This window comes from Podarcis raffonei, chromosome 1 (assembly GCF_027172205.1).
Source record: "Podarcis raffonei isolate rPodRaf1 chromosome 1, rPodRaf1.pri, whole genome shotgun sequence".
Classification (NCBI taxonomy): domain Eukaryota; kingdom Metazoa; phylum Chordata; class Lepidosauria; order Squamata; family Lacertidae; genus Podarcis; species Podarcis raffonei.
The window spans coordinates 110,763,994-110,789,511 of NC_070602.1; the positions used below are offsets into that span (position 1 = coordinate 110,763,994).

The 25,518-nt window shown below is 40.2% G+C and overlaps 2 protein-coding genes across 6 annotated transcripts in view; one reads left to right on the plus strand and one right to left on the minus strand.

The window, feature by feature from the left end:
- Positions 1-459: 459 nt before the first annotated feature.
- Positions 460-13,311, plus strand: ZSWIM2 (zinc finger SWIM-type containing 2). Of its 4 annotated transcripts, none has more exons than XM_053409178.1 (9): positions 463-665; positions 2,565-2,641; positions 3,999-4,039; positions 4,414-4,627; positions 5,625-5,876; positions 7,898-7,982; positions 8,874-8,983; positions 9,641-9,788; positions 11,674-13,311. In XM_053409178.1, the coding sequence occupies exons 1-9, from the start codon at positions 522-524 to the stop codon at positions 12,163-12,165; spliced, it is 1,563 nt and encodes a 520-aa protein (XP_053265153.1). In that variant the 5' UTR covers positions 463-521; the 3' UTR covers positions 12,166-13,311. The 4 variants fall into 4 exon arrangements, with proteins under 4 accessions (XP_053265179.1, XP_053265170.1, XP_053265153.1 ...); XM_053409186.1 differs by having other exon boundaries at positions 463-599; XM_053409195.1 differs by lacking the exon at positions 5,625-5,876 and having other exon boundaries at positions 461-665.
- Positions 13,312-13,522: 211 nt separating this feature from the next.
- FAM171B (family with sequence similarity 171 member B) overlaps positions 13,523-25,518 on the minus strand; it is a 30,181-nt gene continuing 18,185 nt past the window's right edge. The window contains exons 4-8 of one of the 2 annotated variants that reach the window (XM_053409126.1): positions 24,680-24,838; positions 20,920-21,090; positions 20,160-20,276; positions 18,795-18,918; positions 13,523-18,300 (exon numbers count right to left, since the gene is read on the minus strand). In XM_053409126.1, coding sequence (XP_053265101.1) covers positions 16,974-18,300; positions 18,795-18,918; positions 20,160-20,276; positions 20,920-21,090; positions 24,680-24,838 — 1,898 coding nt within the window. In that variant the 3' untranslated portion in view covers positions 13,523-16,973. The remainder of the gene's footprint in view (positions 18,301-18,794; positions 18,919-20,159; positions 20,277-20,919; positions 21,091-24,679; positions 24,839-25,518) is intronic. The other variant, XM_053409132.1, reaches the window with a different exon arrangement.

Genomic DNA, 25,518 nt, shown 5'->3' on the forward strand with positions numbered 1-25,518 from the left:
TATTTTATATATACACACACACATACGTTATATATGTATTATATAAAATATAGGGAGAAGGGAGTGAGTGAAGATCTACATTGGGAACAAGGGAGGAATAAAACGGTACCATTGGGGTCTGCTACCCCTTCGGATTCCACCGCCTCGGGCACTCGCCTCACCTTGCCTTGTGGGTGGGCCGGCCCTGGCGCAGCAGCATCCCTTGGGAGGACAGGGCAGGGCCCCCAAAGCTTTCCTTCCCATCCTCCGTGGGAACCATCCGCGTGCCTCCTTGCTCCCAAATGAGGACTCCTTTTCCTCTCTCGGTTCGCGGAAGCAACGCGGCCGGCCCAAGAAGTCGAAGGGAGGAGGCGGAGGAACACCTGGTTTCCTATCACCACACACCGCGCCGCCAGCAGACGCGTTGACGGCGCAGGCGCGAGGCGCGCGCTGCTCCTTCCCGTCTCCATGGGAACCAGCCTGAGGCGGCCGGCAGTTGACGGTTTCTTTTTAAAGAGAGGCGGTTGGGCTCGACGCCTCGCATGTCGCGGAGGCGTCTCTCGGTCCCCCCGGGGCTTAGCCGGCGGCAGGACCAGGCGCTGAGCGGCACCATGCGTCTGGTGAGGGAGCTGGGGCCCACCGCTTTCGTCCTGCAGGAGGAAGAGCAGCGGGCGGCGGAGCACCGGGTAGGGCGGCTGAGAGGCTGAGGAAGAGGGAAGCCGTTTCTCCCCCATCTAAGGACTCGGGAGTAGCGAGGGAAATGGGAGAGCAGAAGCCTCTCTTGTGAAGATCTCTGGCTAGACCAGGTCGCCTGTGCCACTCCCCCGCCCCCTTCTCCATCCCATAATCTCTCCCACCCACAGCATCTATGTAAAGCACATTTTTACTGCTTATAACAGTCCCGACTTATTTTCCCCCGCCCCCCCCGGAATCATGGGAATTCTGAAGGGGGTGCTCTATTACGTTGTTGTTTTTATCTTTATTATGTATTTTGTGATTGTATATCTTCATTTTATTCTGTGAACCGCCCTGAGACCCCCAGGGTATAGAGCGGTATATAAATTAAATAAACAAGCTGTTTGCCCCTCATGCAGCTATAATGCCAAATAACATATCTCATACCTTCCAACATTTCTCCAGTGAAAATAAGGGGTGCCCTGTTATTCCATAGTAATAATTTTATTATTTATACCCCGCCCATCTTACTGAGTTGTCCCAGCCACTCTGGGCGGCTTCCAACATAGACAAAAACATGACATTTAAAAAACTTCCCTATACAGGGCTGCCTTTGGATTTCTTCTAAAGGTTGTAGAGTTACTTATTTCCTTGGCTCGCGGGTCACGTAACTCCGTAACCTCCATTATTTTTCTGATGAAAATAGCGACGTCCCAAGGAAAAGCGGGACATTCTAGGATGAAATCAGAAACCAGTACGGCTTCTGTAAATCTGGGACTGTCCCTGGAAAATGGGGGCACTTGGAGGGGCTGATAGCTCAGCTCAGCTGGTTAGAGCATGGTTCTGATAATGCTAAGGTTGCAGTTTTGGTCTCCATATGAGCCAAATGCATATTCCTGTATTACAGGGAGTTGGACTAGACAATCCTCAGTTTCCCTTCCAACTCTGCAATTCTATGATTCTATGAAACTGTTACCATCTACAGCACCCAGGGTTCTGAACATAACTCTTAAAAGATCATGTTATTATCCTGTCTCAAGGCTATTTCTGCTCGGCAAGCCCATTTTCCACTTCAAGAGCTAGACACACTGTTCAGGCACAATATCAGTCTCTCCATACCCACAGTAGGGCAAAGGCACAAATCTTGTATTGTGAACTCTAGTCTTGAATCAGATTTCTCAAGTGCAGACATATGAGTGACTTAAAGAGCTCATAAAATAAAAATAGCATTTGCATTTTCCCAATTAATCATATTCTGGTTTCCTAGCACTTGAGTAAGCTCAAGCCCCCCTTTTTGAAGCTTTTCAAGAATTAGATAAAAGCTTAGCTACAAAGCACCAAATAAATCCCATAATTACAGAATTACAAGATGTAATGCTAGCAAGAAATGAGACGTGATTTCACAGCTACCTCTTCAGTGCTGACAGAGCAAAGACCAGCATAAACTTGCCCCAATCTAAAAATGGAAATCTGCACGTGAGAAACCACATACAGAAAACATTTCTGGATATGCTTCACTTGTACAAAAGCAGTAAAACATGTGTCCAGGATCAAAAATGTTTTAAGTTATGCTTTTTAAAGCACCCCCCAATATAATTTTAGCATCCATTCCAATGCTTTAATTGCAGAAAGAATCCATTTCCAATTTTCTTACTCCTGTTTCAGCAGGTGATTGGTGCCGACAACACAAACTACATATCCTGAAGGTTTACATTCAGAGAGCCATCAACACAACTAGTTAGTTTGTAAACTAAGGGCTATTTTTAAAGATGTGTAAATAAAGTACAGGAAGAATAGCAAGATTTTAGTAAATACTCGGCTATAGCATCACCCCCACCTTTGCCTTTATTTTCATTGTATCATTTTTGTATTACAATTTCTAAATGTGTTCTTTGTTGCTTTGCTGTAAGGTTTTTCTGGGGAATCCTCACTCGTGCAGCTGCTCAATATTTGTGAAAGAAAAGGATCTTTGTAAACATATCTGCTGGTAAATTGGTTTATAAAATGAAGTTATACAAATGATGTTATTTTTTTTTTTTACACAATTGCACAAGGACAATTATTTGGTTTTTAAAAAATCAGGTAGCTATTTTGACAGAGCGAGACTGGGTGAAAGCAGAAAGGCCTCAAAAAAGGAGGGAAAGAGGGTTATGAAATGTAGCAAGGACCAACATGTTAATGAAGAGGAAGTAATGCAAAGGGATGAGAAGTTGGAGAGGGAAAGGGAGTGTGAAAAATCATAAGTCTACTATTCCAAGTTCACCTAAATAGATTTATTGCATTGAAATCAGAGAATTAATGTTGAGTAAAAGACCTGTTGTATAAGTCTTCAAAATGTTCAGATATTTAGCCAAGACATGCTTATGGGAACCCAAAACATACATATAAATGGCAGTGTTGCTGTTAGGTCAGGTTGTGACCCACCATGGATTGCAATCCATCAGTCAAAGACCAATGCTGCAGTGACTATAAGATACAGTAGCTAAGTCAAGAGTTTGAATTTTTTCTCTATCATAAACTCATGAAAGCCTTAGGCAAGACACTCACATTCAGCCTCACCTCCACCATCCCTGCATCTGCAATACAGGGATAATACTCCATTGTCTTACATATTTTTTGAGGTATTAAATGATATATAAAAGATCTTATGTATTTCTGTGAGGATTATAAGACAATGTGAAGTACTTTAAATATGTGAAAGCTCTATACCAGGAATGGGGAAGCTTTGGCCCTCTAGATTCCAGCTCCCATCAGTCCCAGCTAGTATGGTCAATGGTCAGGGATGATGGGAGTGAGTAGAAAAGTATCTGGATAGCCAAAAGTTCCATGTCCTTGCCTATGTTGATGTAATTATTTAGTAAACATATTAATATTTGAGAATTATTTGAGAAAAAGAAGAGTAAATGATAGCAAACCATAATTGTACACAGGCCTGGTTTGCACATCATAGTAAGCCAAATTATGGCTTAGTGGGGACTGCTAACTGTGAGCCTAGGTTCAGATGACACACTCATGCGTTGCAGGAGTAAAGAACTCCCTGGGGCCCTGGGTGTTCAAGGACCCACAAAATTTTCCATGAAGGGACCAGGCACCCACAAATTTAAGTGTCGGAGCCATGCACGCTGCATAGCACCCACGGCCCTGGGCACCCACGGTTGTGGAGCCAAGCTGGCATTCCTGCCTTACTGTGATGTGTAAACCAGGCTACTGTCAGAGTCAAATTTGGTAAAGATGGGCTGCATCTTAAGGATTATACACTTTTAAATTAAAATTTGATTAGGCAGCTTTTGTTACAGTGTCAAGTTACTGAATAGCTGTGTCCTTTTTTGCTTTTTTATTTTTAGGTTATTGCTGAAAAAATTCAAACTTCCCAGAGACCATGAATGTAAGTACTAACTAACCTCATATTTTTATTCCCCTGTTGTAGATCAGTACATCAAGTGCTAATATTTCATTTTTCATTACATTAGTTCACTTTTTGGTGGTCAGTTTATGGCAGAAATCACAGCATGAAGCCTGATCTTCTGATTGACTCACCATATGCATCACAAGCAATATTTCCAAAATAACTTCATTCCTTCATTCAACCCCATACCAATTTTTTCATGTTCTTAGTGTGTGGGAATCTGACTTTTAATGAGAGACCATTCATTTTATATAAAAGAGTGAGTTACTACATCGTTGACTACTTCTGATTCACTTGGAAAACAACCAGAATTATATTTTATCAGACATTTTCATTGTTGAACTTTTCTACAGATGCTCTACAGTTGGGTCTTGTGGAAAGAGAAATTAACCAAGTGCTTCAGGGTCTACAAGTTGCTCCCCAACCAAAGGTATCTGCTAATTCCACCAAGGAGCTGCAAACAGCTGATGATGGGTACATTAAACAAAAACAAATTGATGATGAGGATGTGTGCCCTATTTGCCAGGACAAGCTGCTGAAGAGAATGCTTCCTGTCACTTACTGCAGGTGAGTCATCCCTGCTATTTAAGAAGGCTAAATAATTATGTCACAGTATCTCCAAAAATGTTTTGCTTGGACTACATTATCTGAAGGCTATAGTCTAGAATAATTGTGTTGTTAGTATTTGTTTGGTAGTGTTTTCTTTAATACTTTAGAGTCACATCTTGAGTTTTTTATTATTTTAATTATTATTATTATTATTATTATTATTATTATTATTATTATTATTGTATTTATGTTGGTTTTCATGTAATGCTAATGTATAGTTTAGCATTAGGTGCAAAAGCTAGAAAGAGCCCAAGCAAAGCTTTGGGGTCACGTCATCTCCTTTCCTCTCATCTTCTGTTATGTGACTTTGAGAAAAAATTCACTAGCATTTAGCTTTGCTTTCAAGAATCTTGGCTTATTGCTTCATATACAGTAGAGTTTGTGGTTTTAAAGAAGCTCTGTTTAGTTAAACAAATCAGCCTCAAAACACAGCCAGGCAGGTGGAGAGGAAGGGAAGGGAAACAAGGGTTGTGACAACCAACAAGATCACCCCCTGCAGGAAGCAGACATAATTATTTAACGTTAAAACAAACAGTAGAAGTGACTCATTTTTTTATCAGCAATCTATTTGTAAGTTTCCATCTTTGTACTTGGATTTCAAACATTTAGCTCTTTTTTAATTTAGCTGCACTAAGAACATTATTAATATTGTAAACTCATCTGTCAATAAATGAACCAGATTCCTCTCAATCTTTGTGATTGTCCTATGTCATTTCTTCCCTTCCATGTAAGATAAACTGGGTTTAAAATAAACCACTTTAAAGCTTTTATGATGATCATAGATAAGTTAGAACATGTTACACAATTTTGTCAGAGACAGCAGGGTAACATTTCCTTGTTAATATGCTTATGAATCTAGACTACTGTATATTTGTAACAGCTTTCATAGTTTCATAGAACTTTTTGTATGTGACTTTTCTTGAGAAGGATACATAATATAGTTAATTTTCTATAGGTTTGGTTGTGGCAACAACATACACATAGTATGTATGAAGATCTGGGCTGATCATCAGATCGAGTTAGAAAAAGATTCTTTGGTGAAGTGTCCCCTGTGTAGGGAAGATTTTGCACCGTTGAAACTTATATTGGAAGAATTCAGAAACAGCAAAAGACTCATCACTGTAGCAGAGAAGCAGCATCTTGACAGACATCTTGGAATCCCTTGCAATAATTGCAGGGTATGTCCCATTGAAGGCAATTGTTACAAGTAAGCATTTTCTAGTACAGTATTCTAGTACAGTCCTACATCCTTATTTGTGAGCTTGTGGTACTTGTAACTTTTCCTCAGTCAGAAATGAAAGAAAATTTATACAAACAGGCACACCCTTTGAGATTAATATTTTGTAGGGATATAGCTGTTATTTTTATGATTACTAACCCTTTGATTTTCTACTAAATTACGTCAGTAGGTGTTTCTGCTCTACTAAATTTATTTGTTATTTACTGAATTTATATACTACCTTTTTTGCCAAGGCATCCATGGCAGTTTACAATGTTAAAATACTAAAATAAATACAGAATATAAAATCTAAAAAGATAGAGGCCACTCAGGTCAGCGGGGAGCTGATGGTAAAGCTCCCTGGCTTGGGCTCCCTCGCTTTTTCCTTCCTTCAGATCACATAGAAAATATATTTTGTTAGTAGTCTAAACACACTAAGGTATATATTCCATTGAACAAAGCAGACACATTCATACATAATGCTAAGTCATGGTTTGTTTATCCTAATTGTCGCTTGTTTGAATATTTGAGCCTACCTTGGTGGGGGATTGGGCAACAAACCATGATTTGAAACCATGTTTTGCTTTTGAATCTTGGCTTGTTTTAAGCATGGTGTATTGTTACATATGAACTCAGGATCCTGGTTTATTCTTGTTTGTAATGGTGCCCTACCCACTAAGAAGTGTGAAGCAAAAGCGACTGTAAAAAAGGCCCACGCACTAGGCTAAGCAACTTCTGGCACCTTTCCAGAATAACCCTCTCCTCATTCTACTGGGCAACAGATTCCTTTCCCTGCCCTAGCATCTAGCTATCAATTTCAAGCAAGTAAACCTAGCTTTGCAGAAGATGTAAATTTAAAGAATGCATTGCTACTTTACTAACGGCTGTGCAGGACTCTGGGGGGGGGGAAAAACTTAAATTTTAGCTGGCTAGAATGATTTTCTACCTACTTAAAGTAGCAAAACAATAATGTCCTTTTCTACTTGACAGTTCAGAATTTTCCATGGCAAAACAAACCATGGTCTCTTTGCTTGTATGTAAGACTGATCATGGCTTATTCAACAAACCATGGTTAAAACAAGCCATAGTTTAGTGTTATGTGCATACATGGCAAGTAAGACTTGTTTTCCAGTAAACATGCATAGGATAGTGCTGTTAACAGAGGAAAAAACCTATTTGTATCATAGTTCATAGTTACTTGCATGTATCTTGGGTTATATTTCAATGCAATAAAACCTTACTCACATTGGTAACTATTCTTACATGAGAGATTTCTGTTTGATTGCAGCTGCTTTCCCTCCAGTCTCTTATATAGTGGAAACTGACTAGAATACATAATTAAAAACATTTATATACAAGTATTCAAATAAAAAAAGGTAATAGCCATATTCAAGAAAGGTTTTCTCCAATAAATCAAGAGTAGCAAACATGGCATTTAAAAAATATTATGAGGGGGAAAAGACTGTTGTCCCCCTAGAGTCCATTGAGGAGAATGATACCCTGATTTGCTCTGCGTATGTAAATAAAGACAAGCTTCACTTTCTTCCAAATGTTTCTGTTGCTAAGGTGGCCTAATGTGCTACCTTAGATAGTGCTATATTTTGAAATAGGAGTCTTTTTATAGGTTTTAATTCTGACATTTCCAGGCATTTCCAGGCATTGTGGTACAGTATAGGCCAGTATTTATTCACCTGACCTGCTCAACGCTTTAGGGATAGACACCAAAATAAAATGCAAGGGTTCTTCAGTTTTCAAAAAGACATGTGTTCTCACATTTTATAGATGATTCAGAACCATCAAAATACTTCCAGCTAGCTTAAATTATTTTACTTTTTCACCTACAAAAGCAAATGTAATACAGGCTTGTCTGTAGCATACAGCTTGGGTGTCAGAAGAGTGTTCCATACAAAAGCGCCGATAAATTCAACATCAATCGGTTTTATTTTAAGATATGCTTATTTGTGAAATAAGGAAGTTGCTGACAATTTTGTTTGCCTCATTGCTTCAAGGTGCACCGAGTGTAGTGAATATCACCTATGCCATGGATGTTTTAGAAGATTTTGTCATCCTTCACATAGCTTTGCTTTTCGTGAGGTACAGTACAACCCCTTTCAAATTTATCTTAATTCAGGAATTGAATCAGCAAACATTTTACAGGGAACTGGTAACTGTTTGTATATAAATCATCTCTGTGGAACAAAAATGAGCATTTCTGAACGTGTTTTGACCCAAGAAATTTTGACCCAAGGATCAAAATAAAGAGTAAGGATGCAATCCTAAAACATTTAGTAAGGTTAAGGGAATAAGGATATGTTTACAGTACTGCTTACTCTGCACCCGGTGTGCTCCCACTGCTAATTTTTGAAGCCACATTCACATTATGCTCGCTACAGTCCATACTGAGCACGTAGTTTCTTGACAAATACTGCTGTTTGAAGCTGGTTTGATAAAAAGGGTTCAGTCTGATTAGAAAACTGGATGTAGAATAAGCAGTAATCCGAACATACCCTAACAAAGGACCTTGCTGCATTTCAAGCCGCTAATGTGTCCATATACTTCACCTCATTGAGCATAGCAGGATTTACTTGCATGCATATGGAATTGTGCAAGTGTGATTTGACTCTCAATCGCTTTTCTATCCTATCCAATATTGCTGGGGGAATCTAACCGTTCAACTATTGTTGGACTACAGCGCCGATCATCTCTGATCATTGACCATGCTAGGTGTGAGTTACAGTCCAACATCTGGAGGGCCACAGGTTCACCAAGCCTACTATATTTTTCCTTTGAATAAAGTCTTTGACTATGTGCTGCTGTGATGCACAATCTAATTTCAATGAATTTCTTGTAGGATATCTGTTGGAAAAAACTGTGCTTCCATAGTCCTTAAGACTGAAGATGTGTGTGTGACATTTTTCTTCTGTCAGTGACTTTGAAGTAATGAATTACTGTTTAGCTTTCATTAGCTCTTTACCCATTCTCTAGAAAAGGAATCAGAGATGGAGGTCAGTTGAACCAGTAACACAACTATCAACTTCAGAAAATCTGCAGAGTTTTACTCCAGAGAACTCTAAAGAGGAAAAACACAGGGATAAGTAAGATGTAACTCATTTTAATCATTTTAAACTAAAATAAATGAAACTTAAGCAGCTGGCAAGGACCATGGCCAATCTAAGCTGCTACTGCTGAGAAGGTGTCTGTCTGGTGGGAGAGGGCTCAGCCAGTACTGGCAGGATGCAGGAGTGATGGCAGTGGCGGTAGTTACTCTACAGGCAAAAGGCTGTGCCCACCTGCAGTAAAGAACATGAGCTGCCAAAGTGGAAAAGCTTGGTCAGGTTTTTAGGGCCCTGGCTAGACTGGAAAGTGGTGATCCTGGCGAGTCTTGGCTATATGCAGTTTTGTGTATGTGCACTGAGAGCCAGTGTGGTGTAGTGGTTCAGAGCGGTGGACTTGTAATCTGGTGAACCAGGTTCGCTTCCCCGCTCCTCCACATGCAGCTGCTGGGTGATCTTGGGCTAGTCACACTTCTCTGAAGTCTCTCAGCCCCACTCACCTCACAGAGTGTTTGTTGTGGGGGAGGAAGGGAAAGGAGAATGTTAGCCACTTTGAGACTCCTTCGGGTAGTGATAAAGTGGGATATCAAATCCAAACTCCTCTTCTTATTCAAGTTACAACATTGATTTTGTTTTATTTAATTTTTAAGACTTAGTGCAATTAAATATAAATGTTTGGGTGTTGTTTTTTTGGTACAGCTGCATACCAGAGGGTATAATAAACTCATTACCTACTGTGCTGGTTGGAAGATGTAGCAGTTTACTTGATCCAGGCTTGCAATGTAGACTCTGCTTGAAGATCTTTCACCTTGGCCAAATGACAAGATTCTTGCCGTGTAATCACAAGGTAAATAAAATATACAGCTGCCCAGCTTTCCCCCCCCCAAACACTTATTGTCATATACCACCCAATGTTACTTCAGATACAATGCTTTTAAGCAGAGACCAGTCACACATTCAGGCATTCACACACACATACCTGTATTGCAGGAGGTTGACCCTCAGGGTCCCTTCCAACTCTACAATTCTAGGTGTGAGTCAAGAAGTGTTTACTAAGGTTGTGAAACAAACTAAAGACTTGGTGGAGACTTCATGTTTGGGTGCCAAATTCAGCCCCTCTGACTAAGGAATGTGTCAAGGACTGGACAATGTTCCTCACTATTCCTGTGTTCCACCTCCTGTCCTTGAACTGTGATGTCTCCTGCTTGTTGGAATGGAGTACAGTGGTACCTTGGGTTAAGTACTTAATTCGTTCTGGAGGTCTATTCTTAACCTGAAATTGTTCTTAACCTGAAGCACCACTTTAGCTAACGGGGCCTCCTGCTGCTGCCGTGCCGCCGGAGCACGATTTCTGTTCTCATCCTGAAGCAAAGTTCTTAACCCGAGGTACTATTTCTGGGTTAGTGGAGTCTGTAACCTGAAGCGTATGTAACCTGACGCATATGTAACCCGAGGTACCACTGTATGTGTGTATGTGCAGATACGTCTGACGTTTGCATCGCTGGAATATAGCCTGCTGTACAAAGGGAAGAATCATATGACTTGCTACACCCACTTTTTCTGCTGGCCCTGCCCACACTGGCATGCAGTTCCTGGAAAGTTGCTTATGGCTGTGGCTCTCAGACTAAAAAAGCTTTCTCGAATAGAACTAAAGACCAGCAGCTGTCACACCATAGCCATTTCTCCTGTTTTTAGGAACCAAACTTTCCTCATCGGTATATAATTTGCTAACTGGAGTTTTATAACAAGCTACATTATTGTTCTACTACTTGTTGTGTTTTTTAAGATTAGAAATATCATGCAGTAATTAAAACTTGTTTCAGCACATAATATGGTTCGAGTTCTGTCACACACTCAGCACTACAGCACATGCATGACATGCAAATATGTTTATGACATGCAAATATGCTATGCTGAGTAAATAAATCAGTCTTCAGACTCAGTATAAGTCAGCTTGAGATGTCCAATTTTTAAACTAGTGTAGCTTATTGCTGTCCAATTTTTAACCAAGTCTCTTATTTGTATTATATTTTATACCAATTTATATGACCCTCTTCAATAAACAGTTGCACTGGGCAGCATTCAACTAAACAGTTCTGCTAGTGCAGTGACTTCGTTGCACAGTGTAACTTGCCTACTCTGTCCTCTACCTGTATACCTTCTGAATTTGCTCTAGGGGATCAGAGAAACCACCGTAGCAGATTTAGTAGGGTACATGGGGGTATGTGGGGATAGGAGAGGGTGGGGAAGCTGTATTATGCAGCTGAAAATCATTGTGCATAACTTAGTTCAAAACCACCCATTGCTATGTTTATAATAAATACGCTCTATACATTTCTTGAAAGAATGGAAAATAGAGTAACTGGAGAGCACTAGCCTGTAATCGAAGAGATGTTAGCAATGGATTTCAGAGAGCATGGTTCAGTCATGGAATTTGTCTCAGTTAAGAGCACCATGGCTATTTTATTGATTTACAACAGTTTATACCATTTGAGCAAATGCATTTCCCACAGTATATTAGTGTGCTTGGCCTAATGCTCCCAAGATAAGTAGGTTTGGATCAGTATTATTCTAATGAAAGCTTTTAAGTTGCTTCCGACTTTCTCTAAAATGGAAGGAGAATCTGACCTCTTTGCAAATAATTTGTTGATGCTAAATACCCTTTTGTCAATGAATAGTATTTTGGTGGATAAGTATTGATATATAATATATTATGTTGTTTGTTTTTTTAGTTCCATAGGAAATGCATTGACCATTGGTTGCACAAAGAAAATGCCTGCCCTATTGACGGACACATTGTGTATAATCCATTAACCTGGGAGAATGTACGAAGCAAAGGCAAAGTAACACCAATTATGTCTCAAGCAAAGAATAAGTTTACAAAGCAGGATGAGCAGGAGCTTTTTATACCAGGGACAGGATTGCTTGTCAAGCAAATGAAACCTGGCCATGTTCTTGAGAAGTCTCAAAGTCAAATTCAAGTGCGTTGTAAGAAGAAAAATAATTCAGAATGTGAAGAGAGTCTAACACGGAATGGCTTCAACTGTACTTGTACAAGAAGCTCTGCTTCTAGCCAGCACAGTACTCAGAAAATCAGAAATTTGAAGTTTTCTAGATATGCTAAGGGTTTGTCTCTTATTCCAAAGCCTCATGCTGATGTGTTTACACAGGAGGCAATTGGCACTGCCTTGAGAGGTTTATCTGTAACTCGAAATGCCTTTTAAATTTCCATTCTGTGCACATTTACTTGGGAGTAAGCCCCATTGAACTGAGTAGGACTTACTTCTGAGTAAATGTTTATAGGATCAGGATGCAAGTTTAAGATATTTCAAAAGAACTATTTGAATTTATTATATTCTTTTTCGCTCCTATCTCATATTAGGAGGAATCTGCGAAATAGCCAGCTTGGCTTAACTCAGTACTTAATCTTACAGCAAATTATGTCTGGCAACATTATGCCTGCACAAGTCATATACATCCATATTGTTTCCGTTAAACATGATGAGAAAAAAATCTGTTAATGTATAAAGCATTAAGACATAAATTTGCCATTTAAATTTTGACATTAATAAAAAAAAATTCATTTGATCCTGCATATCAAAAATTAGAGAGGAAGTCATGTGCACAAATGACTGCTGTGCATGTTTTCCCTCCTGATTTAGCAGCTGGAACTGCAGATATGTGCCATTTTAAAAAGTTTTGAAGCATCATATAGTGGCTGCTCATGTGGGCAAAACAGAGGGTTGAGGTTTTTCCCTCCCTCAGGTTTTTACTTTTAAAAAGTTTACATATGTGCTGTGTTGAATTGGAGCCACTACTTCTACAGCACTTCGTTTTACGTAAGTACTCAGAAACATGTATAGTGGATGAATGAACTCAGAACTACACCATAAGGCACCAGGAAGTTTCAAGCAAAGGTTCAGAGCATATCATAAGGAGCCTGAAATTGCAAGAGAATAGGTATTAATGAAGAATTCCTTAATTTTGATCCCCTTGCCTTGGTTTGTCAGGTGAGATTGTTTTACAAAATTTGCGAGTAGCTGCTGGGTAACATTCCTAGGAATGGAAGCCAAGCTTAGCATATCTGCTGCTTTGTTAATTTATATCTGTTTTTATTAATACAGCTCATTTATTGGGCAATGCTTATTTCAAGCAAGTATACACAGACCCTAATGTGCATCCTTAAAATCAGTTGATAAAAACATGAATCTTCTTTGTTCATAGAAGTGGAAAAATGAATTAAAATATTATCTTCCACAATGAAAGAACACCCAGCTTTATTTTGTAACATCAAGAAAAAAATTATTAACTAACATGTCTCTATGCATCTTTTGGTTTTCATTAAAAAAAAAAAATACCATAAGGTTCCAGTTCTGTGTACGGCTACTTCAGAGCAAGCGCCACTGACTTCTGTATAAGCATGTTACTCACTTCTGCATAAGCGTTTGGGGGCGGGGATAGCTTTACATGAGCAATTAGCTTTTTCATGAGAAGAGTGCATTGCTAGTGAAATAACAATGATGCATTATCATGCGAATCCAGGAATTGTTTTTAAAAGGACCAAGAATCACGAAGGCTATATTTGCAAGTTTTTAAAATATTTTTATTATATTGCATGAACTCTTTTAACATCTTATAAATTTTAAGATACACTGTAGCAATAGATCATTAGTACCATAGCAGTTACACAAACATGATATGCCACCCCTGACAGAATAGAAAAATGGAGATTTTTTTTAAAAAAAGATTGAGCTACAGGAGGTCATGAAATTGAAATGAGAATTAAATAGAATTCTAACATGTGTCTCAAAGAATTAACAAGTGGCAGTGGTCTGCTTGTTCTCAGTATTTACAGCTTATAAGTGATGACCAGTATTGGCTTGGGAACACTCAGCCTGGAACTAGTCTTCTGAGATGCTGTGTGGCTCAGTGCTGAAAACAGCTTTGCATGTTCAGTGCTTCTTGCCTCCCACATTACATCCACTAAATGGTAGTTCATGCAGTTGCTGAGAGTGGAGAAAACAATACAGTGCAGTTACTTTTGAAGAGCATCAGCTGGAAAAGGGCACTTGCTCTTATTGGTGAGGCAGAAAAAGCAAGGACAGCTGGGGGGTACAGTAGGCAGGATCAGTTCTCCTGTATCAAGGACTCCTTTCAGTGGCAGCCACACAACTCTCATGTCTGGTTTCAGACTCTGTTCCCAGTAATTGTAGCTCACAGAACTGGGTTCCTGATTCAATTCATGCTCTTAGCCAACCATCTTATGTACACTTACCCAAGTGTAAGTTTTCTTGAACTAAATAGGACTTACTACTGTGGAACCATGTGTTGGACTGCAGTCTTGGCATACAAAGAACAGAAAAACTTCCCAACAGAACAGCTTATATGTAAAAATACTCATTTTTTACAAAGACACCGCATTTGTTGAAGTACAATAAACTGTTGTGCTTTAAAGTAGAGGAACAGTGTATTAACAAGTGGAAAATGTACAAATATTTGACAAGTCTTTTATTATTTGCAAAGTTACTTTAAATTTCAGTTGGTAAAACGAATTGATATAAAATTTCAAAAATGCTAAGAATTATCAGAATAGCTTCAGAAATCTTATTATGAAATGCTTTATTTGAAAGGGGTGGGATGGCTTCAGATGCTTACCAGCAATAATGCTTTTAATGTTTTTCAAAAGATAAAAAAGAAAAAGTTAAAATAAGTTTCAAAATATTTTAATATTCCAAATGTTTAGAAAGTTCAGTACAACCAAACCCAACAAATGTAAATGTCATAGAATTTGAGGAAAAACATTAATATTTTATAAGGCTGTAATCCTAACATTACTTGGATATAAATTCCACTTAAGTTACTTAGAATAATTTTTCTAAGAAAATGTGCTTAGGATAAGGTTGACATTATCTTGCTCTTAATTTTTTTGTGCATACTCCAAAATCAGTGACAGAGTTAATTGATATATAAATGGTAGCTTTTTCTGAACAGTGCCAACAGAGTGCAGGTTGTGTGGTGGTCACATGTTTGGGTATTCCATGTGCGTAGAAAACTTAAGAAATGTTCAGCCTATCCTCTCTGACATGCATTTTTTCTATGTACTTCTTTCCTGTATATATTTTCTTAGTTACATTTCATGCAATCATTTCTTTTGGTAACTCCCCCCCCCCCAACTCTACAATAAATTCTACTCCAAGGATGGCTGTTGTCCTATAGGCCAGAGCCACAGCTTACCTTCTTCATATTCAGAAACACCAACAGGTAGTGCTGAAATGTGTTCCTAGTACACAGATTAGGTTAGGATACACTTAGGGTGCATACAGACAAATATACTGTGAATGGTGAGCTAGGAGTGAACTCAGGAGAATGCTGATCAGTTAGTTCCTGTGGTATCACCCGCTCTGGCTTCCCAGAACCATTTTTAAAAATAACAAAACACAATGATTTTAAAATACACCAAGAGAAGGAACTTTCATGCTATGTTTTAAGAAACACAGCCCATCTGAAATATGGGAGAATAAAGTCATACTAGCTTCTACGTAAGTACACTGGCATATTATTTGCACTGCATAAGTGGAAGGAAGCCAGCCTCACTATACAGGGAGAATGCTTGCTTTCACTCCTGATCTCAGATGAGTCTTAAGACCTTTGGGCCTTGAACCTGGACATTTCTACTTGGAAGTACGTTCTGCAGAAATTAACTGGATTTACTAGATAAATGTGTTTAGGGCTGCAGTCTTTGTTATTTTCCACAGAAACAGAGCAGAACCAAACAAGTTCAATATAGGTTCTCTTCTGATCTGTTTTCTGGAATAAGAGAACTCTCAATCATAGGAGGCTGCCTAACAGAGACAGATCATTGGGCCATTGAACTCACTGCAGACTATGCTGGTTGGCCCTGGCCCTCCAGGACTTTAGAAAGGAGTATTACCCAATTTTAAGAACTCACTGCACCATATGGTCCTTTCCCCTTCACTTGGTCATTTTGACAGGCTTGCTTTCAGACTGGAGAATTTGCTTAATACAAAGACTGTTCTGGACTGGCCCTACAAGGCCAGTTTTCCCATGCAAGAAAGACATTGGCTAAATATATGGATAAGTTTATTCAGATAGGAAGTCCAAGTGATTTCAAATGGCTCTTTTCAAGCAGCACAATGGACTTGCAAGACTGGGACCACAGCAAAAAAAGGAGGCACATTATCAAATTGCTTAAGTACTACTCTGTCTCTATCTCTTTTAAGGCTATTCAGTAGCATGGGATTGTTTCTTGAAGAAATGTCTTCTACAAAGCCAACATTTTGGCTAAGTTCGAAATAATATTTATCTTGGACGCTGAGGGGCACATTCTGCCCTAATGTACAAACCTAGTTATTCTAAAAATGGAGCACAATTTGGCTCAATACAAACTGGAGCAGCACATGAAAAGCAGAAGTCCGCATACTTGAAATGCCATATGGATAACAAGTCCCTGAATTATTATTTTTGCCCCAAGTATATACAGAGAACAATGCGGTGGAATGTTATACAAGGTATCAAAAAAGGTTCTGATCTTGCATTTTAGATGAAAAATGGCAGCTTTTATCTCGCTGCCTTGCAGGACATCTACATCAAACATTGTATGGTAAAATATCCATATCAGACACTGATTGTTAAAAATAAAATCTTGTTGTTCACTCACTGTGTGCCTCTTCCCCATGACGATGCAACCCAGCAGTGCTTCTTCCTTGTCAAATGTCCGATTCCAGAGCACACAATGAAGGTTGCATTTGGGCTTCTTCTGCAGCATGTGTGAGCACCCCAACAGATGTATCCCAGCACATTTTAAAAACCAGAAGCTTTGTTCACGTAATTGCTGAAAAGCAAGAAGAGCTGGTTTGCACTCTTAGGAAGGTGTAACCTTCTCTACGAATTGAGAAATGGAATGTTACCAGATTCTGGTTGTCTCTTATAAACTGAACATTTAAGTTTACAAATAAGACGCAAAGAGCCAAGGGGACACCAGACAGACCAAAATGCAGACATAACTGTAATTTTAATTTATTGGAATAAGTGGCCTCTCTTCTCTCTTCTTCCAGATATTGGTCTTGCTGTCTCTTTTAGTTAGAGGTGGCCTTCCCCGTTTCTTAGCTGGAGGAGGGCTAGCCTCATGGTCTTCCGTTTCTTTCTTCTTAGGCACCTCTTGTGTGTGCTGCTCTATGACTGGATCAGTCCCCCCATCTGGCATGTGCTTCACAGTCTGATCTTCGGGGGTACAAACTGTGGTTCCACTTTCACTACTACTGAGATCCAAGTCTTCCAGGTAAAGGACCTTAGAATGTTGCATGCTTTTGATGAAGGTTTTCTCCCTCTCCAGTTTCCGACTGGGATTATGCTCATTCATGTCCACCCCAGAGTCCAAGCTAGTATCGTTACTCTCAGTCTTCCTGCCCTTCTTGAGGTCTATGAATGAATGCCTCACCTGAGCTATTGGCTTGCCATCCAATGAAACAAACCATGCCCGTGGATGTGGAGATTGTTTTCCTTTTGAAAGCTCCAGCAAGGTTTGCTCTGAAATGCCTTGAAGTTCAGATGAAAATGGTGTCATGACCACGGCTTCATTTAGCGTCCCTGGAACAGAAACTGACTCCAGCAAGCTATTGGTGTAGCGCCCCCAATTTGCAGCTTGAGGAGATAAGCCTTGTTGGCTATCTAATGCAGCTGATTCATCTCTGGAGGTTGGCACCTGGAGGTGAGAGTGCATGGGCATCTTGGGTAATGTCTGGGTATAACTTTCCCGACTCATTGGCTCCATCATTGGGCTATAGACTAATTGCCCTTTCCTTGGCAAAGTGGCAGACTTGGCAGCATGCAGCTGCTCTGGAGAATGGAAAAGGTCAGATGTTTGAAGGATGGCAATAGGTTGGCTATAAAGATGCACTAGTTGCTCTGGGAGGGGAGTGAGACCATATATTTCCTCATTCATTGAGAGGTAGTGGTTCCGTTCTTGCAAGTCTCTAGCAGGAGAAATGCTCCCACCAATATGTTTTGCTGGCTGTAAATGCCTCACTCCTATGCTAGGTTCCAAGGACTGGGGTGAGCTACAGTGAGAATTTTTGCTGGAGAACTGGTATGAAATACCTTCTGTGTAGATTTTGAAACTGTCGCAGCCTTTCCTCTCCTCCCCTTCAGCTGAAGCCCCTCTCTGGGGACTATAGGAGGATAATGTGGCTGAATACAACTGAGACTTGTCATCTGGCTTCAGTGATCCCTTGGAAATGCCAAGGTGATTTATGTGAGTTGTTGATGTTGTCTGGTCCTTTTTGGAGATGTCCCGTTTTGTCATATTTCTCCTCCTCTTTTTTGACTGACCACATGTATCCCTAAGAAAAGAAGTGGGGAACCAATAATGTTAAAGTTCTACCTTGCCCACCAGCTGAAATCCTGACTGCAGTTAGGCTGACATCAATGGGATTTAAGCTACTTGTTCAGGAGAGCAGCCTAGATATGTAACACATCCATTTTGTGTCTAATGACACAAGAATTACACGCCCTTATAGGTTATCTGCATACCTTTATTCTATTTATAAATGTTGCTTAGAAAACAGGGAAGAGTAGTACAGAGTCCTAGAGCTAGAATCTTCTACACATATGACTGCATGAACATAAGAACATAAAAATAGCTGGATCAGGCCAATGTCCTATCTAGTCCAGCAGGCTGTTCTCAGAGTGGCTGAACAGAGGACTGCAGAGGCCATACCTCAAATATCTTTTCAAAACAAGACTGAACCATCATTCCAAGACTCCAATCGACAAAGGATGAAACACATGAATACATTGTGTCATAATTGCACATCACTATAATCTTGTTACTTACCTGCAGTAGCAAAGGAGAACTGCAAAGAACCCAATGATAATGACGATGGTGCCTCCCAATATGGCTGTAAGGAACACTGTGTGGTATGCAGTTATATCCTTAGTGACCGAGGCAATGATGGAGTCTAAATTTATAACCATTAAAAAGGGAGAGAAAAAGAAGGTGATTTCTTGTGCAAAACTGGATCCAACAATATATGGTGTCTTCCCATCATTTGTTTACACTGTTTTTCCTTAACACTGTGTCACTGGATGTGCTGCTGATTTTTCCAGTCCTCGTGAACACAGGGGTGGCTCACATGGGCAGAGATGATGTCCACAGTTTAGATCCATGTTTTGGCATTAAGCAGTGCCTATATATACATACATACACACACATTCAAACAATATTGATGGGAATCCTGCCTCAGTCAAGACACTGGAAATGCTGGGCTGGGATGCCTTTTTTCTTATGAGTATTTTTCATGCCTTAAATAATATAGCCCTGTTTGCATATTGTTTGTGTTGGTTTCTGTGTGTTGCCACTGTGCAGTGCTTGGAGTCACAAGACTCTGTTTTGCATTCCAGAGATTCCAGGCTGTTGGAAGTCTCACGGAAGACAGGAGACGGATGTGATGTTACTGCTTCCTGTTCCTTTGTTTTTTAGTTGTCTCTCTGCTCTCACAGAGAGAGCATGTTTATTTCTTTTCTGTCTGCATAGTTAGAAATAAAACTCTTTGCAATGTAGCTCATATTTCTCAGCTCCTTCCCTGCTGCTGGATACTCTGCGTAATGAGGGAACGTGCCTGGAGCCTTATCAAAGGCTCAGGTCGTTAATCATCGTTGGAGGCGATTTCGAAGGACTCGACCAGAGGAGTAGCTCAGTCGTAGCGGAGGCTCCGACAGTTTGTGTGTATGGCTTCAATATGAGGCCTTGTTTTAGCCTTGCCTCTAAATCTATTTCAGTAATCACGTTATACATGGTGGTGTGAGAAGAAAACCCCAGTGGGCAAGCTCATGCTCCCAAGTAGGGGATGCAGTGTGGTTACGGCACTATATTGCATGAGGCCCATTTGCAGGGAGGAGCTTGCATGCTGGCCTTTCTTCTGACACAACCACACAGTTACTGGATGACAAAGGTGCAAGGTTTGAGGGCAGGGCTAAAAAGTCGATCATTACTACACAGAGATGCCCTACAACCAAGTAACCTGTGAATCGTACTTATATTTCCACTAGACCAGGGAACAAAGCCTATGATTCCTATTAAAGTTGGGAGGGGGGCATTCTTCACTATCCCGTGTTCCGACCGCCAACTTGCACATAATTATTCTCCTGCAAACTACAACAGCTAAGTTCCATTCAATAATTTCACATTTCCATGGGATACCTCTGGTTCCAGGCAGTGGAGCTGCTATCCAGTAACCAAGACTCGGAGCACTGTATGTCCATACAAGATGATCCTGTGCATCCTTCACCATGCCCAACCCGCGATTCACCCAGGCACCTGGGAGAAAGAAAGGCTTTCTTTTAGAAGGGTAAGATGCCTTTAAATCAAAGCACAATAAGCCCTGTCCAAAACTCTAGAGGTCAGATGTGCCCGTGATGTTTCCAGCTGCATGAATGGGGAATCTGTGGCCCTCTTGTATTGCCGGACTCCAGCTCCTATCATTCATGTGGAGCTGACTTCAAACACTAAAACAGCTAAGACCTTTCCTGTTCAAAAGTTCCAAGTACACATCAAAGATCTCCATGTAAACGAACAAGATGTCAGAGTGGAGAAACAGCATGTACTATGAGTTATGCCAATTTGCATTTTTCAGGTACTCTTAAAGACATACTTAATTAAAAAAACAAAACAAAAAACGGTCAGGGTTAATCCAAGCTCTCATGTGCCTAGTCATTAGGTTCCTGCTATGTATGAGTGGGACCTGACGTTAGCTAATTGTTAACTCTGCTTCCTGCTTTTAAGTATTTGGATCCCTGGTAGGGACACCCACCTGAGGTTGAAGGGGGTGTGACGGCAGCCTACTTGTTAGCTTCTGGCAAGGCCCAATGACCATGTGGTGCTCTTTGTCTTTGACTAAGTGAAAATCCTAAAGCTACACAGCTTCAGCCCTGTGCTAATGCAGAACAGAGAACACACTCACCAGTTTTCATGTCAAAGGTCCATGCTGGGATAGGATCTCCTGCTTTGACAGCACTAGTAGGTAGGAGGGGCAATGTTATCTGAATGGGACCATCTACGTTCAGTTCTTTCCCAGCCGAAAACAGGTTTACACATATTGCAGCAAGGGGAGTTAATTCAATACTTTTGAAACCTAAACATATAAACAAGGAGATGATTTTATTTTATTTTCAGTGTGGGTGGGTGTTCCAAATTAGTCATCTGGAACCACAAAAGGTATGTAGTCATAACATTTATGGAATTTCCTATATGCAAACCAAAGGCTTATTCTACATATATGTACAGCTGTTTAAACTGTCTGCTTTTTATTATTAAAATGGAGAAAGATGGATATTAATGCATTTCCAAATTAAAATATATTGGTCCTCTAAAAAATACCATTTCACAATAATTTATTGGGAATAATATTTCAGTGAACATTCTAGCCATCTCCAAAATCTCAAAATCTTTTCAAAAGGAGCAAATCAGTATTCCACCCAGCAACCAGACAAGTTTGCAGAAGCAAACATTTCCCTCGTCTCCATTATACTTTTTGATTATCTGACTACTGATACAGAATGGACCTAGACCCATCACCACCACAGTAATAAAAAAATAATTAGGAAAATATGTCTCTACACACGCTCAATTTCAATAGCCATTAGTAGTGGAGGCAGTACAGAAATAAACCACTAGATGGTGATAAAAGGCATCAAAATAAGCTGCTATATTTAATCTTAATTATTTAATAGTATGACAGCACTTAAATAGTATGGACCAGCACTTATTAAACTTCCAGATTATTGGTTCATCTACTCAGGCTTCCTCAAACTCGGCCCTCCAGATGTTTTTGGCCTACAACTCCCATGATCCCTAGCTAGCAGGATCAGCGGTCAGGGATGATGGGAATTGTAGTCTCAAAACATCTGGAGAGTCGAGTTTGAGGAAGCCTGATCTCGCTCATGTTGCTGAACTACAACTCCCATCAGTCCAGTAAATATAGCCAGTGGCCAGGCATAATAGGAGCAACATCTGGAGGGCCAAATGTTTCCTACACTTTTGATGGGCAACTGCGCTTCAGGATTGCAAACAAAGATCTAAGACGAAAAATCTACCATATTTTTCGTTCTATAACACGCACCCGACCATAACACGCACGTAGTTTTTAGAGGAGGAAAATCCGTAGGCATGCCACCCATAGGCATTCCCTCCATAACACGCACAGACATTTCCCCTTACTTTTTAGGAGGAAAAAAGTGAGTGTTATGGTGCAAAAAATACGGTATTTTGCAGGTGGCAGAATTGTCACCATCCCTGTACAAAATGCAGTATGGTATCTGTACTATGGTTTTTGTATTTGAGCACATAGAGTAGGGTAAGTGTACAATCGGTAGCAGGTCAAACAAAATTCATAAGTAAATCCACTAAGCCTGATACTCAGGGGCCTACAAAAGATCAGTTCAAAATGAATTTCGAAGATGTGTGGATAGTAAAGTGCTTTTCCACTTTGGCAAACAACAGCAACCGTGGAATGGATGAATCAATGTAACTCGGTTAGCTCAGAACAAACACACACTAATCTGAGAGGCTGAGTATTAACCAACCCTTTTCCTAATCTAAGCTTTCTGACATTCAGTTTATAAACATGGGATCTACTTATAAATATGCAGGGGGAAACTGAATCAGAACACTATCATGTAAAAGAAAGAAAGAAAAACAGCAATTAATTAATATGCATGTTTCCCTGCAGCATCTGAATACTTAAGACATCTTAAAATATTAACTGTATCAACTAAAATATTCATTAGCTTAATATATATATATATCCAAGTCTTCTGCATTTAACCATAAGAATTCTAATTTCTATGCCAAGTCAAAATGTTGTGAAAACCTTCCAGATGCATGGTGTAATATTACACATTGTCACATTTGTCACTCTCCATTTCTACAAGCTTAACAGACCTGTGCACAAATGACTCATCTTGGCACAGCTTGCAGAGAGAGAGAGAGAGAAAGGCTCAAGAACAGAATTAAGTATCCGAATCCTTCTCAAAATGTGTACACTGTTAGATGTGGGTCGCAAGAAAACTGTCAAATATCATGTATCAATTAACTTCCACCTGCCCCTAGGATAAAAGCTGGGTGTGTTTTTTTGCAGGACCCCATAAATAATTTAAAAAGAAACACATCAGAGAGATTTCAGGAGGATCAAGGGGAAAAAATGAAAGCTGCTTTATTTGCTGATTCGTCAGCTGCAAAAGGTGTAGGCATACATTATTAATCCCTGTGTGTCTCGGTGTGTTCAAATACCCTTTGAAAGAGTAGTGATCAGTGGCAGAAATGAAAAAAACTAGGCAGCCATTTCTTGTTTGTTTATTTTAAACATCATTGATTGTCATTCATTATACAGCTCAATAATGATATCATATATTTTTTGGGGGGGGTACATTGGGCTAGGAGAAGGATTCCCACTAGTGCAAGGGGAATTCCATCCCCCCTGGGGGGGGCATGCCCCCAGAGGTATCTCCATATGTGCTCTGAAGGGTTGGAAGCAACATCCAGAACAGATTTAGGAGAGGCCTTGTAGGTTCTGTTGTGCAAGGAAAGAGCTTGGGCTGACGGAACCTGACTCTTAGCACTGGGCTGGAATACAAGCCACACACTGTGGCACAGAGACTTAATTCAAAACAAAACAAGGGAGATACACTGAAACTTTGGTGAGAGCACTCCAGTGTACAAGGAACAAGACTAGGACTCTCATACCTACGGGACCGCCTTTCCTGTTACACCCCATGGAGGACCTTACGGTCTACAAATAATAACACCTTGGAGATCCCGGGCTGGCCTTGGCCAGGGCCTTTTCGGCTTCGGCCCCGGCCTGGTGGAACGCTCTGCCACAAGAGATCAGGGCCCTGCGGGATTTGACATCTTTCCGCAGGGCCTGGATGATGGAGTTCCGCCAGGCCTTTGGTCAGGGCTCAGCCTGACTCTTCTTTTTGTATAAGAACTAATATGAAAGAGGTCTCCCAGCATTTTCACAGGCCCATATAAGATCAGCGTAAACAGTTGGGCCGATGAGCATTTAGTGTTCCCAACCCTAACCCTGTGGAAAGCCATCTAATTAGACTTTAATTTGATTTTGACCTGTTTTTAGGAGGTAATTTAATTATTGTTTGATTTTATACTAATGTTATATATTTGATGTTAGCCTCCCTGAGCCCAACTTCAGTTGGGGAGGGCGGGATATAAATAAAAGTTTATTGTTGTTGTTTAGAATACAGTATTCTACATTGACATTTTTCTTTCTGTAAATGATGTGGGGATCTTGAGTTGATAAGAATTTGTACAATGGCACTGTTGCCAATGTAAATGGAGATTTTAAAATTTATTGGCCAATCAAAGAAGGTGGAGACAAAAAAATTCCCTCCTCTCTTGCAACAAGCTGGGGATGACAAATCTCTGCCAGCAACAAATGTAGGGGTGCGTGCTGGCTCTGAGCATACCCCAAATTGCAAGATGAATCAGGGTGATTCAGGGAACGTTCTTGCGAGTTGGATCACACAATTAACAAGGTGTTTTGAGAAAAATCAGAGACTCTTTACACTTCCAAGGCGTATTCAGCTACAATATTACATTTCAAGTCCTAACCTGTGGGTCTAACACCTATACAGCTAATGTTTTAAAGGGATAGTCTTCAGATCCCTGCTGTGTATCTTCAAAAGCTAGTGGAAAATCTGACATACCTGACTTATTTAAAAGAATTCCAGTTGTATAAAGGAAATGGTCCACTTTCAAAAACTGCTGTGGCACTGTAAGGTAGGCTGTAACATTTGTGATATGGTGGTTCATAGGAAGTTTTATTAAATATTTTGGAAACTGAACACTTGGTTGAGATTTGGCATCTGAAAAAGAGAAAGAATTCAAAGCCAGCAATTTCACAGTGCTTCTTTCAAACAGTTAACACTTCTGATTGGCAAAACTTTTAACTGGCATTCAAAAATTAATGTTCAAGCATGAACCATTTGTACCTCATCAATGTGCATCTTATATGTACATTCAGATAATATGCTACATTTGGGTGTTGAGATCCACAGGAGTATCTTCATATAGAACCTAGGCTTCTATCTATTCCAGACTCACAATACAGTATGTCTAACAAAATGATTTTTAAACTCCCTAACTATAACCTTGTCATACCACAGATACTCATGCTAGCCAAACCTTAAATTGTGACCTTCTAATTCCAAATTTCTTTTATTTCTCAAGGTCACCCATTTCTTCATCCAAACTAGGCAACTGGCTGCAAAGTACAGTTTCAAGTCAGACAGTCCCAATCCTCCCTTTTCCTTTGCATCTTGCTGTAAGGGTAAAGGTAAAGGGACCCCTGACCATTAGGTCCAGTAGTGGACGACTCTGGGGTTGTGGCGCTCATCTCGCTTAATTGGCCGAGGGAGCCGACGTCCAGCTTCCGGGTCATGTGGCCAGCATGACTAAGCCGCTTCTGGAGAACCAGAGCAGCGCACGGAAACGCTGTTTACCATCCCACTGGAGCGGTACCTATTTATCTACTTGCAATTTGATG

Coding starts and splice junctions, on each gene's coding strand:
- ZSWIM2 (XM_053409178.1), top strand. CDS start 522: ATGTCGCGGAGGCGTCTCTCGGTCCCCCCGGGGCTTAGCCGGCGGCAG. Junction 4,040..4,413: donor ACTTCCCAGAGACCATGAAT/GTAAGTACTAAC, acceptor ACTTTTCTACAG/ATGCTCTACAGTTGGGTCTT. Junction 9,789..11,673: donor TCTTGCCGTGTAATCACAAG/GTAAATAAAATA, acceptor TTGTTTTTTTAG/TTCCATAGGAAATGCATTGA.